A 17,014-nucleotide genomic window follows, 5' to 3' on the forward strand; every position below is an offset into this window, starting at 1 on the left:
ACATGTATTCACATAGCTTATCAAAAGTTGTCATAATTTTCCAAATGTTTTTGTTTTGCACACCTCATAAATTGTTAGTGTTATGACATTCTGACTTTAGTAGTTTTATTAATACTTATTTTTCACCATAATTTGCAAATACATTCATAAAAAATCCTACAATGTGATTTTCTGGATAATTTTTTTCGCATTTTGTCTGTCATAGTTGAAGTGTACCTATGATGAAAATTACAGACCTCTCTCATCTTTTTAAGTGGGAGAACTTGCACAATTGGTGGCTGACTAAAAACTTTTTTGCCCCACTGTATGTAAACTTCTGACCCACTGGAATTGTGATACAGTGTATTATAAGTGAAATAATGGGTCTGTAAACAATTGTTGGAAAAATGTCTTGTGTCATGCACAATATAGATGTCCTAACCGACGTACCAAAACTATAGTTTGTGGAGTGGTTGAAAAACAAGTTAATGACTCCAACCTAAGTGTATGTAAACTTCCGACTTCAACTGTATATGCTTTAGCCAAAGCCAACACCTCTGACTATCCTTACCATACCATGCAGAATATATGCATGTGCTTTAGTGCCAAATCCTCGGATTATCATTGACAATCCTAGTCAGCGGAGTTGGCTAAAGTACAGATCTGGGACCAGGCTAAGATGAGTCATCTTACTTCAGCAGTACCTGCCAAGTTTTAAAAGTGCAAAATCAATACCCTTCATCAAATATATCATGGCTCCTGACACCCCCTGATCTAAAAACAGTTTGCCGCATTCATCACTGTGATGATCTTTTCCTCACTGGCATAGAGTGGAATACTACAAGATTAGATCTATGAAGAATTGGGGGGTTCTGGACTCCCTGAGCAGTGCCATTTGGCACGTCATGACCATCTTTACTGTTCAGTAAACTAGGGAATTATTCAAGTATCAAGAAACATGGGGCTGGCTGGTAACATAACCCCTACCATGGAAAGGTCTTGTATCTCCTACCCTCCACTTTCATTGAGGAGTAGCGTACCATGAAAACCTTACTGATAATTGGAGAGAGAATCGTACTATAAACATTTTACGGATATTCTATTTTATAGTATATTCTACATTAGTTATTTTTTGTTCATTTTTAGTCCCATCCTTCAGCTACACTCAACCCCTCCCATCTATCTCTGTAGACCATCCAGTTTTTATTTCTTGTCAGCTCGGGGATTCGATCTTGCAACCTTTCGGTTACTAGTCCAACGCTCTAACCACTAGGCTGCCTACCGCCCCACCCAGCAATGCTATTTGCGGAGTTAACTCAAGGTAAATGCTGCAATTCTTTAGCCATTCCTGAACATGCGACCCAAAACAAGCTACTTATGGACAGTACCAAAATGATTCTGGCCTTTAAATCGTTAATGCTGAATACCGCTGGTTACTTGAGATCTGTGGCTGCCATTCATAGAAATCACAGTGCTAACATGAATGACTGAAATTGGTCATTTTGTGTCTAGCCTAGTTGTGAGTGTTACCTACAGTGCCTTGCGAAAGTATTCGGCCCCCTTGAACTTTGCGACCTTTTGCCACATTTCAGGCTTCAAACATAAAGATATAAAACTGTATTTTTTTGTGAAGAATCAACATCAAGTGGGACACAATCATGAAGTGGAACGACATTTATTGGATATTTCAAACTTTTTTAACAAATCAAAAACTGAAAAATTGGGCGTGCAAAATTATTCAGCCCCCTTAAGTTAATACTTTGTAGCACCACCTTTTGCTGCGATTACAGCTGTAAGTCGCTTGGGGTATGTCTCTATCAGTTTTGCACATCGAGAGACTGAATTTTTTTTCCCATTCCTCCTTGCAAAACAGCTCGAGCTCAGTGAGGTTGGATGGAGAGCATTTGTGAACAGCAGTTTTCAGTTCTTTCCACAGATTCTCGATTGGATTCAGGTCTGGACTTTGACTTGGCCATTCTAACACCTGAATATGTTTATTTTTGAACCATTCCATTGTAGATTTTGCTTTATGTTTTGGATCATTGTCTTGTTGGAAGACAAATCTCCGTCCCAGTCTCAGGTCTTTTGCAGACTCCATCAGGTTTTCTTCCAGAAAATTTGGCTCCATCCATCTTCCCATCAATTTGAACCATCTTCCCTGTTCCTGCTGAAGAAAAGCAGGCCCAAACCATGATGCTGCCACCACCATGTTTGACAGTGGGGATGGTGTATTCAGGGTGATGAGCTGTGTTGCTTTTACGCCAAACATAACATTTTGCATTATTGTCAAAAAGTTCAATTTTGGTTTCATCTGACCAGAGCACCTTCTTCCACATGTTTGGTGTGTCTCCCAGGTGGCTTGTGGCAAACTTTAAATGACACTTTTTATGGATATCTTTAAGAAATGGCTTTCTTCTTGCCACTATTCCATAAAGGCCAGATTTGTGCAATATATGACTGATTGTTGTCCTATGGACAGAGTCTCCCACCTCTCTGCAGTTCATCCAGAGTGATCATGGGCCTCTTGGCTGCATCTCTGATCAGTCTTCTCCTTGTATGAGCTGAAAGTTTAGAGGGACGGCCAGGTCTTGGTAGATTTGCAGTGGTCTGATACTCCTTCCATTTCAATATTATCGCTTGCACAGTGCTCCTTGGGATGCTTAAAGCTTGGGAAATCTTTTTGTATCCAAATCCGGCTTTAAACTTCTTCACAACAGTATCTCGGACCTGCCTGGTGTGTTCCTTGTTCTTCATGATGCTCTCTGCGCTTTTAACGGACCTCTGAGACTATCACGGTGCAGGTGCATTTATACGGAGACTTGATTACACACAGGTGGATTGTATTTATCATCATTAGTCATTTAGGTCAACATCCTCACTGAACTTCTGGAGTTTGCTGCACTGAAAGTAAAGGGGCTGAATAATTTTGCACTCCCAATTTTTCAGTTTTTGATTTGTTAAAAAAGTTTGAAATATCCAATAAATGTCGTTCCACTTCATGATTGTGTCCCACTTGTTGTCGATTCTTCACAAAAAAATACAGTTTTATATCTTTATATGTTTGAAGCCTGAAATGTGGCAAAAGGTCGCAAAATTCAAGGGGACCGAATACATTCGCAAGGCACTGTATATACGAGCTAAATTGGTTTACATTTTAAATGTGGACTCACGCTGGTGACTTTGCGGTAGATCTGTGCAGCGTTCTGGCACTCCGAGTACGGGTACTCTGAGGTGGCCATCTCCAACATGCACATCCCAAAGGCATAGACATCCACTGACTCATCATAGTGCTCCTCATACATCTCTGGGGCCATGAACTCTGGGGTGCCTGGGAGGACATGGTCAAAGGTTAGACAGCAGGACATTTTTGGAATCTGGAGACTGTTGTCTATTTTAAAAATATATAGATGATACACCAGGTGTTACTGATGCAGTCTGATTGGATCTCCTACCTATGACACTCTTGGCGAAGGAGGCCCTCTTGAGCGTGGCCAACCCCAGGTCTCCTATCTTGACGGAGCCGGTGGGGCCCGTGATGAAGATGTTGTCACACTTCAGGTCTCTGTGGATGATGGGAGTGGCCCTGGTGTGGAGGAAGTGAAGACCCTTCAGGATCTGCCTACACCAGCTCCTCAGAACCTTGGGCTTCATTACCTTGAAGCGCTTCAGATACCTACAGGTGGGAAAAGGACATCAGTATCACCATTCATATATTCAGAGTTTTGGGATTGATAATCCAGTCAAAAATAAAAGGTCATTTAGAGCAAATATTCATGTGCATATCACTCCATTGCCTCTTTTTGCAGTACTACATTGCTTAGTAATCTCAATGATAAATAATACTCCCGCACACATTAACTGGTTTGTTGGGGGGAATGCTGTTGCTGTTGCTTTGGTGTTGCTTTGCATCTATGACTAGATCCCGCATTGCCCAATTATAGCCTCTTCGTTTGACTATCATCATCATCCTCTCCCATCTTCAGCAGGTATAACAGCACACTCACGTTTTGAGCGTGCCTGAGGTCATGAGCTCTGTTACCAGGACGATGCACTTCTTCCCTTTGAGGGGTGACTCCCAAAAGTCGTAGAAGCGGAGGATGTTGGGGTGCTGCAGCCCCTTCAGCATCTCTGCCTCCTCCTTAAACCGCTGACGCTCTACTTTGGTCAGCTTACGGTCCTGAGGGAGAGGACAGAGAAGCTACACTAAATCCAGGGTTGTGGTCAGGAGACAAAAGATTATGAGAGAAAATATTCCTGGTTGGACCTAGATCATTTTCAATGTTATACAGAATTATTTGTGAAACACTCTTTTAAAGCAATGGCTATAGTGGTACAAGGAGAGGAAAACACTTCAGAGATCATGTGAAATGAAGAGATCATTAATATCAGTTGTTTTGAAAGAGACATATAAGCAGAACAAACAGATGGGAGAGAGGGACCGTGTGCAGGAGGCTCTTCCATTGATCTCTGTCTGTGCCTGTTTGTCTCTCCGGTATTAGTGTGTCTGTCAGAGCCATATTCAGCTCATTAATTGGACCATATGTTTGACCCAGCTGGTCACCCTCGAAAGGAACTTGCAATTGAGTAGCCACCAGAGCAATGATTACTTTGGGAACTGAGGACCAGTACTGTGGAAAATCAGTGGTGCAAGCATGGTTCAGATCACACAGGCACTGTCTGCAGGGCACCATGTGGTCTACTTCAGTAGGAGCAGAGGATCTTTCACATTATGCATGTCAGTGGGTGTCACTAGTAGGGCTGTGGCGGTCATTTCATTTGTGAGCCGGTGACCGTCAGGCAAATAACTGCCAGTATCATGGTAATTGACTGTTAATTAACATAAACCCATTTAGCATCTCCTGGCTTCCACACATAGCCTACAAACCACTGATACAGACGTTTGGAACATCTATTTTTTTTAAGTCTAATAAATCCATGTAATATAGCCTCCACCATCACAATAAATCCATGATTTCTTTTAGACAGGTCTAAAGAAAGATGATAAAGAAAATGTAGATATATTTCAGAAGAACAGAATAGCATACTCTGAGCTGTCCTTATGTTAGGCCCTGAATGTAAATGGATCCCATCGCATTTAACTGTACTGATGGGTTGTTGTTCATTTACATAAAAACACTGTGTTATTTAGCAAATGTGGCACTCTGGTTTTGGCACTTGCGCTCTAGCAACAGCTCAGATATATCCAATTCGGGAAGTTATTCAGACCCCTTGACATTTTACACATTTTTTTGCATTACAGACTTATTTTAAATAGAATTTAAAAAAGATTATTCTCAAACTACACACAATACCCCATAATGACAAAGCGAAATCAGATGTTTTGAAATGTTTGCTAATTTATTAAAAATATAAACAGAAATACCTAATTTACATTATTATTCAGACCTTTTGCTATGTGACTCGAAATTGAGCTCAGGTGCATCCTGTTTCCATTGATCATCCTCGAGATGTTTCTACAACTTGATTGGAGTCAACCTGAGGTAAATTCAATTGATTGGACATGATATGGAAAGGCACACACCTGTCTACATTAGGTTCCACAGTTGACAGTGCATGTCAGAGCAAAAACCATGCCATAAGCTCAAATTAAATTGTCCATGAGGCTCCAAGACAGGATTGTGTTGAGGCACAGATCTGGGGAAGGGTACCAAAACATGTCTGCAGCATTGAAGGTCCCCAAGAACACAGTGGCCTCCATCACCCTTAAATGGAAGTTGGGAACCACCAAGACTCTTCCTAGAGCTGACCGCCCCGCCAAACTGAGCAATCAGGGGAGAAGGGCCTTGGTCAGGGAGATGACCAAGAATCCGATGGTCACTCTGACAGAGCTCCAGAGATCCTCTGTGGAGATGGAAGAACCATCTCTGCAGCAGTCCACCAATCAGGCCTTTATGGTGGCCAAATGGAAGCCACTCCTCAGTAAAAGGCATATGAGAGCCCGCTTGGAATTTGCCAAAAGGCACCTAAAGACTCTCAGGCCATGAGAAACAACATTCTCTGCTCTGATGAAGCCAAAATTGAACTCTTTGGCCTGAATGCCAAGCGTTACGTCTGGAAGAAATCTTGCACCATCCCTACGGTGAAGCATGGTTGTGGCAGAATCATGCTGTGGGTGTGTTTTTCAGGGACAAGGACTGGGAGACCAGGAAAGATGAACGGAGCAAAGTACGGAGAGATACTTGATGAAAACCTGCTCCAAAGCGCTCAGGTCCTCAGACTTGGGCGAAGGTTCTCCTTCCAACAGGACAATGACCCTAACCACACAGCCAAAACAACGCAGGAGTGGCTTCGAGACAAGTCTCTGAATGTCCTTGAGTGGCCTAGCCAGAGCCCGTATTTGAACCGGATCAAACATCTCAGATCAAATCAAATGTTATTGGTCAAATAGACATGGTTAGCAGATGTTATTGTGAGTGTAGCTAAATGCTTATGCTTCAAGATCCATCAGTGCAGCAGTATCTAACAGGTAATATCAAACAATTCCACAACAAAACCTAATACATACAATCTAGTAACGGAATAGGATAAGAATTTATAAATATTAAATATATGGATGAGCAGTGACAGAGCGGCTGAGATGCAATAGATAGTAGTGATGCAACGATATTACATTTTTGGCCGATACCGATATCCGATATTTTCCTTGCCAAAAACACGATACCGATAACCGATAGTTAAAATTTTAGTGGCCTTTTAAGCATTCTAGTACAGTTAAATAGTTAACACACACACATGGACGCAGTGGTCTAAGGCACTGCATCTCAGTGCAACAGTCCCTGCTTCGAATCCAGGCTATATCAAATCCGGTCGGGATTGGGGGTCCCATAGGGCAGCACACAATTGCCGCAGCGTCGTCTGAGCCGTCATTGTAAATAACAATTTGTTCTTAACTGACATGCCTAGTTAAATGAAGGTTCTTCATTTGTTCAGGTGTTTCATTCTCAACCAGGATTTCAATGGAACGGCGGTTGGGTCTTGCGAGTCAAAAAAATATATACACGTCAAATAACACTATTTGACGTGTCAAATAAGCTGACCAATGACCAATCAGGTCCTGAATATGACTGCACATCACATAATAATTTAATGTGTTTTTACGTATTTGTTACACAGTGTAATCAATATCACTCGTATTTCATGTCACAAAACGATTCATCGATAAGTATGCTATGATGCTGGTACAGTTGTCTCGCGCACCTACAGTGCTGGTCATAAAAAAAACTAGCTAGCTGATGGATGCAAACAATGTTCTTCCCCAAAAACATGGCAAAATGACAATTTGTTTCAGTTGCTGTAGTTAGCTAGCTAACTATATAGCTAGGTGTCATCATCTAAAATAACCCTAATTTATAAGACAGTTCTTATTTGATTAATGGTGGTCGGAACCATCTCTGTAAAGCTAGACACAATACGTTTTAGCCAAGGATTTGCAGTTAGCCTTCAAAATAAAAGTATGGCATAATTCTACTATTTGTATTCACTGCATCACTGTCAATGCCAGACTTTTATTTTGAAGACAAACTGCAAATTCCACTATTGCGCCTAATCCTTATTGTGGCTAGCTTCACAACATAAACCGGTCCGGTCGAGTGTCAATAGCCAGATGAAGCTAGCTGGCTGCTTATAACGTTAGCTTTGGGTAACAGGGTTAAGTAGCTGGCTAGCTATTTATTTTCATGACCTGAGGTTCAATTTCAATAGGCAAACAACAAGTGGTAACCTAGCTAATACTTACAAGTATTCCTAAATCATTGCTAAGAATGATGAAAATGCAGTTTCTACTGGTCATTGTTTTCAGGCTGGTTGAATTGGTGCTAGCTAATAAACACATCGTTCGTGGCTGGTGTTTGCAGACTTTTAAGTACAGCTTTGACAGTGCTACTTTTTTGACATCCAAAGACCCAAACGGCATTCCATAGTAAGTATGTTGTGAAGCTAATAGCAGTGATGCTATTACTGTGTAACTCGAGTAGGGCAACATCTGAACAATAGCGCACTTGTGTGTACCGGTGCTCGATCAGTCGGCGAAAGCCAACATCACCCAGGACAAAGAACGGTTGATTGTCAAAGGCAATGAATTCCATTATCTTGACTTTAATGGATTTCGCCTTTGAGTTGTCTTGCTGAAAAGTTGTTACTCTTTCAAATGACTGCTAGACTTGTTGACTGCTCAATCCACACAGTAGACATTGTGGGTGTGAATTACGCCATGTATCTACGTTATCTACAGTTGAAGTCGGAAGTATAAACACCTGCCTCTAATTGAGAACCAATCTAGGCAACCATAGACCTACATAAACACCTAGATGGAAACAACCCCATAAATCTACAAAACCCCTAGACAGTACAAACACCCTAGATGAGACTAAAAACACACATACCACCCTCGTCACACCCTGACCTAACCAAAATATATAAAGAAAACAAAGAATACTCAGGTCAGGGCGTGACAATATTTCAGCTTTTATTTCTTTCATCACATTCCCAGTGGGTCAGAAGTTTACATACACTCAATTAGTATTTGGTAGCATTGCCTTTAAATTGTTTAACTTGGGTCAAATGTTTTGGGTAGTGTTGTGGAATAATCAGAATTTGTTGGTAACATAGGTAAGATGTTTTATATTCATCATATGTTTGTAAGTTACTTCTCATCAAGAATGTTATTTTTGTATAATACTGTGGCAGGGTTGAAGTATCTCTTCTATGGCAAGACTAAGTTGCATGGGCCGCAGAGAGGGGAGAGGTCAAAGTGTCATCATGTGTAAACATATATTTTGCTCCACTGTGTCTGTGTGCCATTTTCCCATCGGGAAAAGGAGGATGGCAGTGTCTGGAATCATTCTATGCTCCCTCTAATGTTGTCCCTATCTTAACCTATAGCAATCATTCTCCTCTCCGTGAGTTTGTCCAGGATTGGTTGTATTTAGAATTGGTTGTATCTAAATGACAATTTGATATATGCCTGTTGATATGGAGGATTGGTTTATGGTTCTAGGGTTTGAGTAAGGAGACAAAGCTGAACGATTTATTATGTCTATGCTGTCTGACTATGTGTGTTCTTTGCTATTAAAGGATCGCAGTTGCAATGCAGAAGGGGCTCTCAGAGAATTAATTGATAGACACTGAATTGCCTGAGAGTCACAGGGTTGTGATAAAGCTCATATAATTAAAGATGGACTTTGATAACTAACTCTGACTTGTGTGTGGTTTGCGCTCATGATTTGGTAAATAGAGGAAATTTCCACGACAGTAGCCTTCCACAAGCTTCCCACAATAAGTTGGGTGAATTTTGGCCTGTTCCCACTGACAGAGCTGGTGTAACTGAGTCAGGTTTGTAGGCCTCCTTGCTCGCACATGCTTTTTCAGTTCTGCCCACAAATGTATAGGATTGAGTTCAGGGCTTCGTGATGGCCACTCCAATAACTTGACACTGCTGTCCTTAAGCCATTTTGCCACAACTTTGGAAGTATGCTTGGGGTCATTGTCCATTTGGAAGACCCATTTGCGACCAAACTTTAACTTCCTGACTGATGCCTTGAGATGTTTCTTCAATATATCCACAATTTTCCTCCCTCATGATGCTGATGATGCATGATGATATGAAGTGCACCCGTCCTTCCTGCAGCAAAGCACCCCCACAACATGATGCTGCCACCCCCGTGCTTCACAGTTGGGATGGTGTTCAAACATAACGATGGTCATTATGGACAAACAGTTCTATTTTTGTTTCATCAGACCAGAGGACATTTCTACAAAAAGTATGATTTTTGTCCCGATGTACAGTTGCAAACCGTAGTCTGGCTTTTTTATGGCGGTTTTGGAGCAGTGGCTTCTTCCTTGCCGAGCGGTCTTTCAGGTTATGCCCATATAGGACTCGTTTTACTGTGGATATAGAGACCTGTTTTGTACCCGTTTCCTCCAGCATCTTCACAAGGTCCTTTGCTGTTGTTCTGGGATTGATTTGCACATTTCACACCAAAGTATGTTCATCAGAACATGTCTCCTTCCTGAATGATATGACGGCTGCGTGGTTCCATGGTGTTTAGACTTGCGTACTATTGTTTGTACAGATGAACGTGGTACCTTCAGGCATTCGGACATTGCTCCCAAGGATGAACCAGAGGAGGAGGTCTACAATTTGTTTTCTGAGGTTTTGGCTGATTTCTTTAGATTTTTCCATGATGTCAAGCAAAGAGGCACGGGGTTTGAAGGTAGGCCTTGAAATAAATCCACAGGTACACCTCCAATTGACTGAAATTATGTCAATTAGCCTTCTAAAGCCATGACATAATTTTTCAAGCTGTTTAAAAGGCACAGTCAACTTAGTGTATGTAAACTTCTGACCCACTGGAATTGTGATAGTGAATTATAAGTGAAATAATCTGTCTATAAACAATTGTTGGAAAAACGACTTGTGTCATGCACAAAGTAGATGTCCTAACTGACTTGCCAAAACTATAGTTAGTTAACAAGAAATTTGTGGAGTGGTTGAAAAACGAGTTTTAATGACTCCAACCTAAGTGTATGTAAACTTTCGACCAACTGTAGGTACGCACGGTAGCTTTGACATCGGCGTTAAACTAGACATCGGGCCGATACCGATGTTCGCATTTTTTGCGAATATCGGCCAATTCCGATATATCGTGCATTCTTAATAGATAGTGTAGGATACAGTGTATACATATGAGATAAGTAATGTGATATATGTAAACATTCTTAAAGTGGCATCTCTGGAGAGACCTGAAAATAGCTGTGCAGCAACACTCCCCATCCAACCTGACAGAGCTTGAGAGGATCTGCAGAGAAGAATGGGAGAAACTCCCCAAATACAGGTGTCGTGAAGTTGGTACCATTAATGTGATGATGATGATTATTATTATTAGGGATTATTATTAGGGATGCATGATATATCGGTGAACATATCGGAATCTGCCGATATTAGCTAAAAAATAGCAACGTCGGTATCGGTCCGATGTCTAGTTTAACGCCTATGTGAAAATCCGATGTCGTAATGAGGCCACATAAATTTTTGCGCTTCACGTGCAACACAACATTCCTAACCTAGCCCATAATGTCTACTGTGTGGATCGAGCAGTCCACAAGTCAAGCAGTCATTTGAAAGAGTAAGAAAATTTCAGCGAGACAACTCAAAGGCAAAAACCATTAAAGCCAATATAATGGAATTCATTGCCTTTGACAATCAACCATTCTCTGTCGTGGGTGATGTTGGCTTTCACTGACTGGTCAGGCACCGGTACACACTAACGTTACCAAGTGCGCTATTGTTCAGATGTTGTCCTACCGGAGTTACACAGTAATAGCTAAGGTAACTGAAAGCTAAGGTAACTGAGCTAAACGACTACCGCCCCGTAGCACTCACTTCCGTCATCATGAAGTGCTTTGAGAGACTAGTCAAGGACCATATCACCTCCACCCTACCTGACACCCTAGACCCACTCCAATTTGCTTACCGCCCAAATAGGTCCACAGACGATGCAATCTCAACCACACTGCACACTGCCCTAACCCACCTGGACAAGAGGAATACCTATGTGAGAATGCTGTTCATCGACTACAGCTCGGCATTCAACACCATAGTACCCTCCAAGCTCGTCATCAAGCTCGAGACCCTGGGTCTCGACCCCGCCCTGTGCAACTGGGTACTGGACTTCCTGACGGGCCGCCCCCAGGTGGTGAGGGTAGGCAACAACATCTCCTCCCGCTGATCCTCAACACGGGGGCCCCACAAGGGTGCGTTCTGAGCCCTCTCCTGTACTCCCTGTTCACCCACGACTGCGTGGCCACGCACGCCTCCAACTCAATCATCAAGTTTGCGGACGACACAACAGTGGTAGGCTTGATTACCAACAACGACGAGACGGCCTACAGGGAGGAGGTGAGGGCCCTCGGAGTGTGGTGTCAGGAAAATAACCTCACACTCAACGTCAACAAAACTAAGGAGATGATTGTGGACTTCAGGAAACAGCAGAGGGAACACCCCCTATCCACATCGATGGAACAGTAGTGGAGAGGGTAGCTAGTTTTAAGTTCCTCGGCATACACATCACAGACAAACTGAATTGGTCCACTCACACTGACAGCGTCGTGAAGAAGGCGCAGCAGCGCCTATTCAACCTCAGGAGGCTGAAGAAATTCGGCTTGTCACCAAAAGCACTCACAAACTTCTACAGATGCACAATCGAGAGCATCCTGGCGGGCTGTATCACCGCCTGGTACGGCAACTGCTCCGCCCTCAACCGTAAGGCTCTCCAGAGGGTAGTGAGGACTGCACAACGCATCACCGGGGGCAAACTACCTGCCCTCCAGGACACCTACACCACCCGTTGTTACAGGAAGGCCATAAAGATCATCAAGGACATCAACCACCCGAACCACTGCCTGTTCACCCCGCTATCATCCAGAAGGCGAGGTCAGTACAGGTGCATCAAAGCTGGGACCGAGAGACTGAAAAACAGCTTCTATCTCAAGGCCATCAGACTGTTAAACAGCCACCACTAACACTGAATGGCTGCTGCCAACACACTGTCATTGACAATGACCCAACTCCAGCCATTTTAATAATGGGAATTGATGGGAAATGATGTAAATATATCACTAGCCACTTTAAACAATGCTACCTTATATAATGTTACTTACCCTACATTATTCATCTCATATGCATATGTATATACTGTACTCTACATCATCGACTGCATCCTTATGTAACACATGTATCACTAGCCACTTTAACTATGCCACTTTGTTTACTTTGTCTACACACTCATCTCATATGTATATACTGTACTCGATACCATCTACTGTATGCTGCTCTGTACCATCACTCATTCATATATCCTTATGTACATGTTCCTTATCCCCTTACACTGTGTATAAGACAGTAGTTTTGGAATTGTTAGTTAGATTACTTGTTGGTTATCACTGCATTGTCGGAACTAGAAGCACAAGCATTTCGCTACACTCGCATTAACATCTGCTAACCATGTGTATGTGACAAATAAAATTTGATTTGATTTGATTTGAAATGTAAATGTAAATGTAATAGCGTCACTGCTATTAGCTTCACGACATACTATGGAACGCAGTTTGGGTCTTTGCATGTCAAAAAAAGATGCACATCAAATAACACCATTTGACAATAACACTATTTGACGCGTTACAGAACACAGTTCTATTATAGAATGTTGTGTGTTCTGAATTTGCACGTGCCAGCCAAGCGCCACCACTGTCATCAGTAGCAGTGTCAAAGCTGTACAAAAAAAAGTCTGCAAACAAGCAAACACCGGCCACGAATAATGTTTTTACAATACCGCATTGGTAATAAAGTATTATTTGTTAGACCGCAACTTCTGGGGTAGCTAGCTAGCTTTAGTTTGGTACCTAGCTAGCACCAATACAACCAGTCTGAAAACAATGACCAATAGAAACTGCAATAATTTTCACTATTCTTAGCAATGATTTAGGAATCCTAGCTAGGTAGCCACTTGTTGTTCACCTATTGTAATTGAACATCAGTTCATGAAAATAAATAGCTAACCAGCTACTTAACCCTGTTGCCGAAAGCTAACGTTATAAGTAGCCAGCTAGCGTCATCTGGCTAGTGAGGCTCGACCTGACCGGGTTATGTGGATTAGGCAAAATAGTGGAATTTGCGGTTTGCCTTCAAAATAAAAGTGATATAGGTGGTTACAATTGGTGGAATCACGGCATATTTAGACTAGATAATGTTAAACAAGGTTGGAATGTGAAGCAATGAAATGGGGTATCAGTCTACTGTGTGACACCCAAGAGTTTATGCAAATATTAGCGTTGTAGCTCTTTGCGGGACTGTGACCATGTGAAATGACCTGCCCAGTCAGCCTATTGTGTGTACTGACATTCATATTGCACTGTACAGCTTTAACTAAGGATTGGGGATCAACGAAATGGGGTAACAGTCTACTCAAAACCCAATATATTTTTTCCCAACGTCCTCCTCAGAGTTATCTGACTCCAAAACATCCACGCAGTATTGTTTTTCCTCTGGAATAGTGTTCAATCCACATAGGTTGACAATAAATGTGGCTCCATTCACAGTTGTTTCAGAGTCCCGCAATAAGAGCTACGATGCTAATGTTCTCTGGGTGTCACTGAGTAGACTGATACCCCATGTCATTGATCCACAATCCATTGGTATGGCTGTACAGTGAAATAAGTATGCCCCCGATGCAATTCTAAAGTATAAGACATCCAGTGTGAATTCAACAGATTTTTGTCAAATTAACAAATTATTGTATTTTGGTGATTTTATATAACATTCCAACCTCGTTTAGCATGATCTAGTCAATTATGGCACAATTCTACTATTTGTATGCATTTGCATCACTGTCAATTACATACTTTTATTTTGAAGGGTAACCGCAAAGTCCACTATTGTGGCTAATCCTTATTGTGGCTAGCTTCACATAGATGGGTCCGACCACCATTAATCAAATAAGAACTGTCTTATAAATGAGGGTAATTTTAGATGATGACACCTAGCTATATAGTTAACTAGCTAACTATAGCAATTGAAACAGATGTCGTTTTGCTATGTTTTTGGGGAAGAAAATTGCTTGCATCCATGAGCTAGCTAGCTTTTTCTTATGACCAGCACTGTAGGTGCACGAGACAACTTTACCAGCATCATAGCATACGTATCGATGAATCGTTGTGAAATTAAATATGAGTGAGTTATTACACATGGATTACACTATGTAAAAATGTTTATGAACGAGTTCAATTATTATGTGACGTGCAGTCATATTCAGGCCCTGATTGGTCAACAACCTTATTTGACATGTCAAAGTGTTATTTGACGTGTATCTTTTTTTAACTTCTTGACGCTACCCATCCCGTTAGCGGGATCATTTTCGTTAGCATCCGCTGAATAGCATAGCACCACAGTCAAATAATATTACTAAAAAATATTCATATTCATGAAATCACAAGTGCAAAACACAGCTTAGCCTTTGTTAATCCACCTGTCGTCTCAGATTTTGAAATGATGCTTTACAGCGAAAGCAATCCAAGCGTTTGTGTAAGTTTATCGATAGCAAAACATAACATTATGTACACTAAGCATTAAGTAGCTAGGTCACGAAAATCAGAAAAGCAATCAAATTAATCATTTACCTTTGATGATCCTCGGATGTTTTCACTCACGAGACTCCCAGTTACACAACAAATGTTCCTTTTGTTCCATAAAGATTATTTTTATACCCAAAATACCCTCGTTTGTTTGTCGCATTAGGTTCAGAAATCCACAGGAAAGAGCGGTCACGACAACGCAAACGTTTATTCCAAATAATATCCATAATGTCCACAGAAACATGTCAAACGTTTTTTATAATCAATCCTCAGGTTGTTTTTAAAATATATATTCAATAATATACCAACTGGGTGTGTAGGATTTTCCAATAACACCGGGAGAAACAATGGCCGCTTTACTCTGTAGCGCAAAACTCACTCAGAGCCTCCACCTATCCACTTACGCAATGTGATCTTTCACGCTCATTAAAAAAAAGCCTGAAACTATGTCTGAAGACTGTTGACACCTTAGGGAAGCAATAGAAAAAATAATCTGGTTGATATCCCTTTAAATGGAGGATAGGCATGCATAGGAACAGAGAGGTTTCAAAATAAGAGGCACTTCCTGATTGGATTTTCCTCAGGTTTTTGCTTGTAATATCAGTTCTGTTATACTCATAGACAATATTTTTACATTTTTTGAAACGTTAGAGTGTATCCTATCCTAATCTGACAATTATATGCATATTCTAGTTTCTGGGGCTGATAAATAGGCAGTTTCAAATGGGTACGTTTTTTAGCCAAAAACTAAAATATTGCCCCCTACACGCAAAAGGTTAACATGCAAAGACCCAAACGGTGTTCGGTAGAAATCCTGGTTGAGAATGAAACGACTGGGCAAATGAACAATGAAACAGCACAGCAAGTAAGTGAAAGAAATAGGTTTTGATTATGTTTTACTGGTAATGGGGACATGCGTAAATGCCAACAAAATAACTTTTTGGTCAGTGTGTTGTGTGTAACCTTTATTTAACTAGGCAAGTCAGTTAAGAACAAATTATTATTTTCAATGACTGCCAAACCCGGGTGACGCTGGACCAATTGTGTGCCACACTATGGGACTCTCAAGCACGGCCGGATGTGATACAGCCTGGATTCGAACCAGGGACTGTAGTGATGCCTCTTCCACTGAGATGCAGTGCCTTACACCACTGTGTCCATGTGTGTGTGTTAACTATTTCACTGTACTAGAATGCTTAAAAGGCCGCAAAAATGTTTAAATATCGGTTATCGGTATCATTTGTTTTGTCAAGGAAAATATCGGATATCGTATCGGCAGAGAATGTCATATTGGTGTGTCACTAATTATTTTATCAAGTCAATTAACTGTTTAATTATTAACATGATTCAGTTAATCATGTAACAATTAAGTCATTAGCAATCTTGGGGCACAACTGAAAAGGTTTGTTTAATGAGTTACCGTTTCTCGAATTAAGAATATATTTATAGCTGTAGAGTTATCATCTTAGTCATCCATTAATTATCATTGTTACCTCATCAGTCTCATTCTGAACATTGTTGACTTCAAATCTGCACAAACCCTAGTCTCCATGATGATTCAGTGATACACAAATTGGCTAAATAATCACACAGATATACATAAACACACACACACAGGATAGATTATACATTGGTTACTAACATGTTGCAATGAAAAGAAAAGTCCCTGGTGGACTAACCTGATAGTTTCTAACCATTTCGTACCTTTCAGCTCACGCTGTCGGTCATGCTGGTCTCTTTTTAAATGGCAACCATTTTAACATGTAGCCACAGCTCCACATTTTCTGGTCTAATATAAATATCGTTAGCAGCTCTTTTATGCCCTCGCCTTGAAGGGCGGTTCCATCACATTGCCACGTCTGTGCTCACTTGGGCGAAGTTAGAAGTC

General features: G+C 41.2%; 1 protein-coding gene across 12 annotated transcripts in view; it reads right to left on the reverse strand.

Moving 5' to 3' along the window:
- Positions 1-17,014, reverse strand: part of LOC124031679 (serine/threonine-protein kinase WNK2-like) — a 136,186-nt gene that overhangs the window by 69,034 nt on the left and 50,138 nt on the right. For all 12 annotated transcript variants that reach the window (XR_006838155.1, XR_006838154.1, XM_046343230.1 and 9 more), the window contains exons 3-5: positions 3,984-4,156; positions 3,432-3,652; positions 3,150-3,307 (exon numbers count right to left, since the gene is read on the reverse strand). Coding sequence is in view for 10 of the 12 variants with exons in the window: in XM_046343230.1 (XP_046199186.1) it covers positions 3,150-3,307; positions 3,432-3,652; positions 3,984-4,156 (552 nt within the window). In the remaining 2 variants the exon portion in view is untranslated. The remainder of the gene's footprint in view (positions 1-3,149; positions 3,308-3,431; positions 3,653-3,983; positions 4,157-17,014) is intronic.

The sequence above is a fragment of the Oncorhynchus gorbuscha genome, linkage group LG03 (genome assembly GCF_021184085.1).
Source record: "Oncorhynchus gorbuscha isolate QuinsamMale2020 ecotype Even-year linkage group LG03, OgorEven_v1.0, whole genome shotgun sequence".
Classification (NCBI taxonomy): Eukaryota; Metazoa; Chordata; class Actinopteri; order Salmoniformes; family Salmonidae; genus Oncorhynchus; species Oncorhynchus gorbuscha.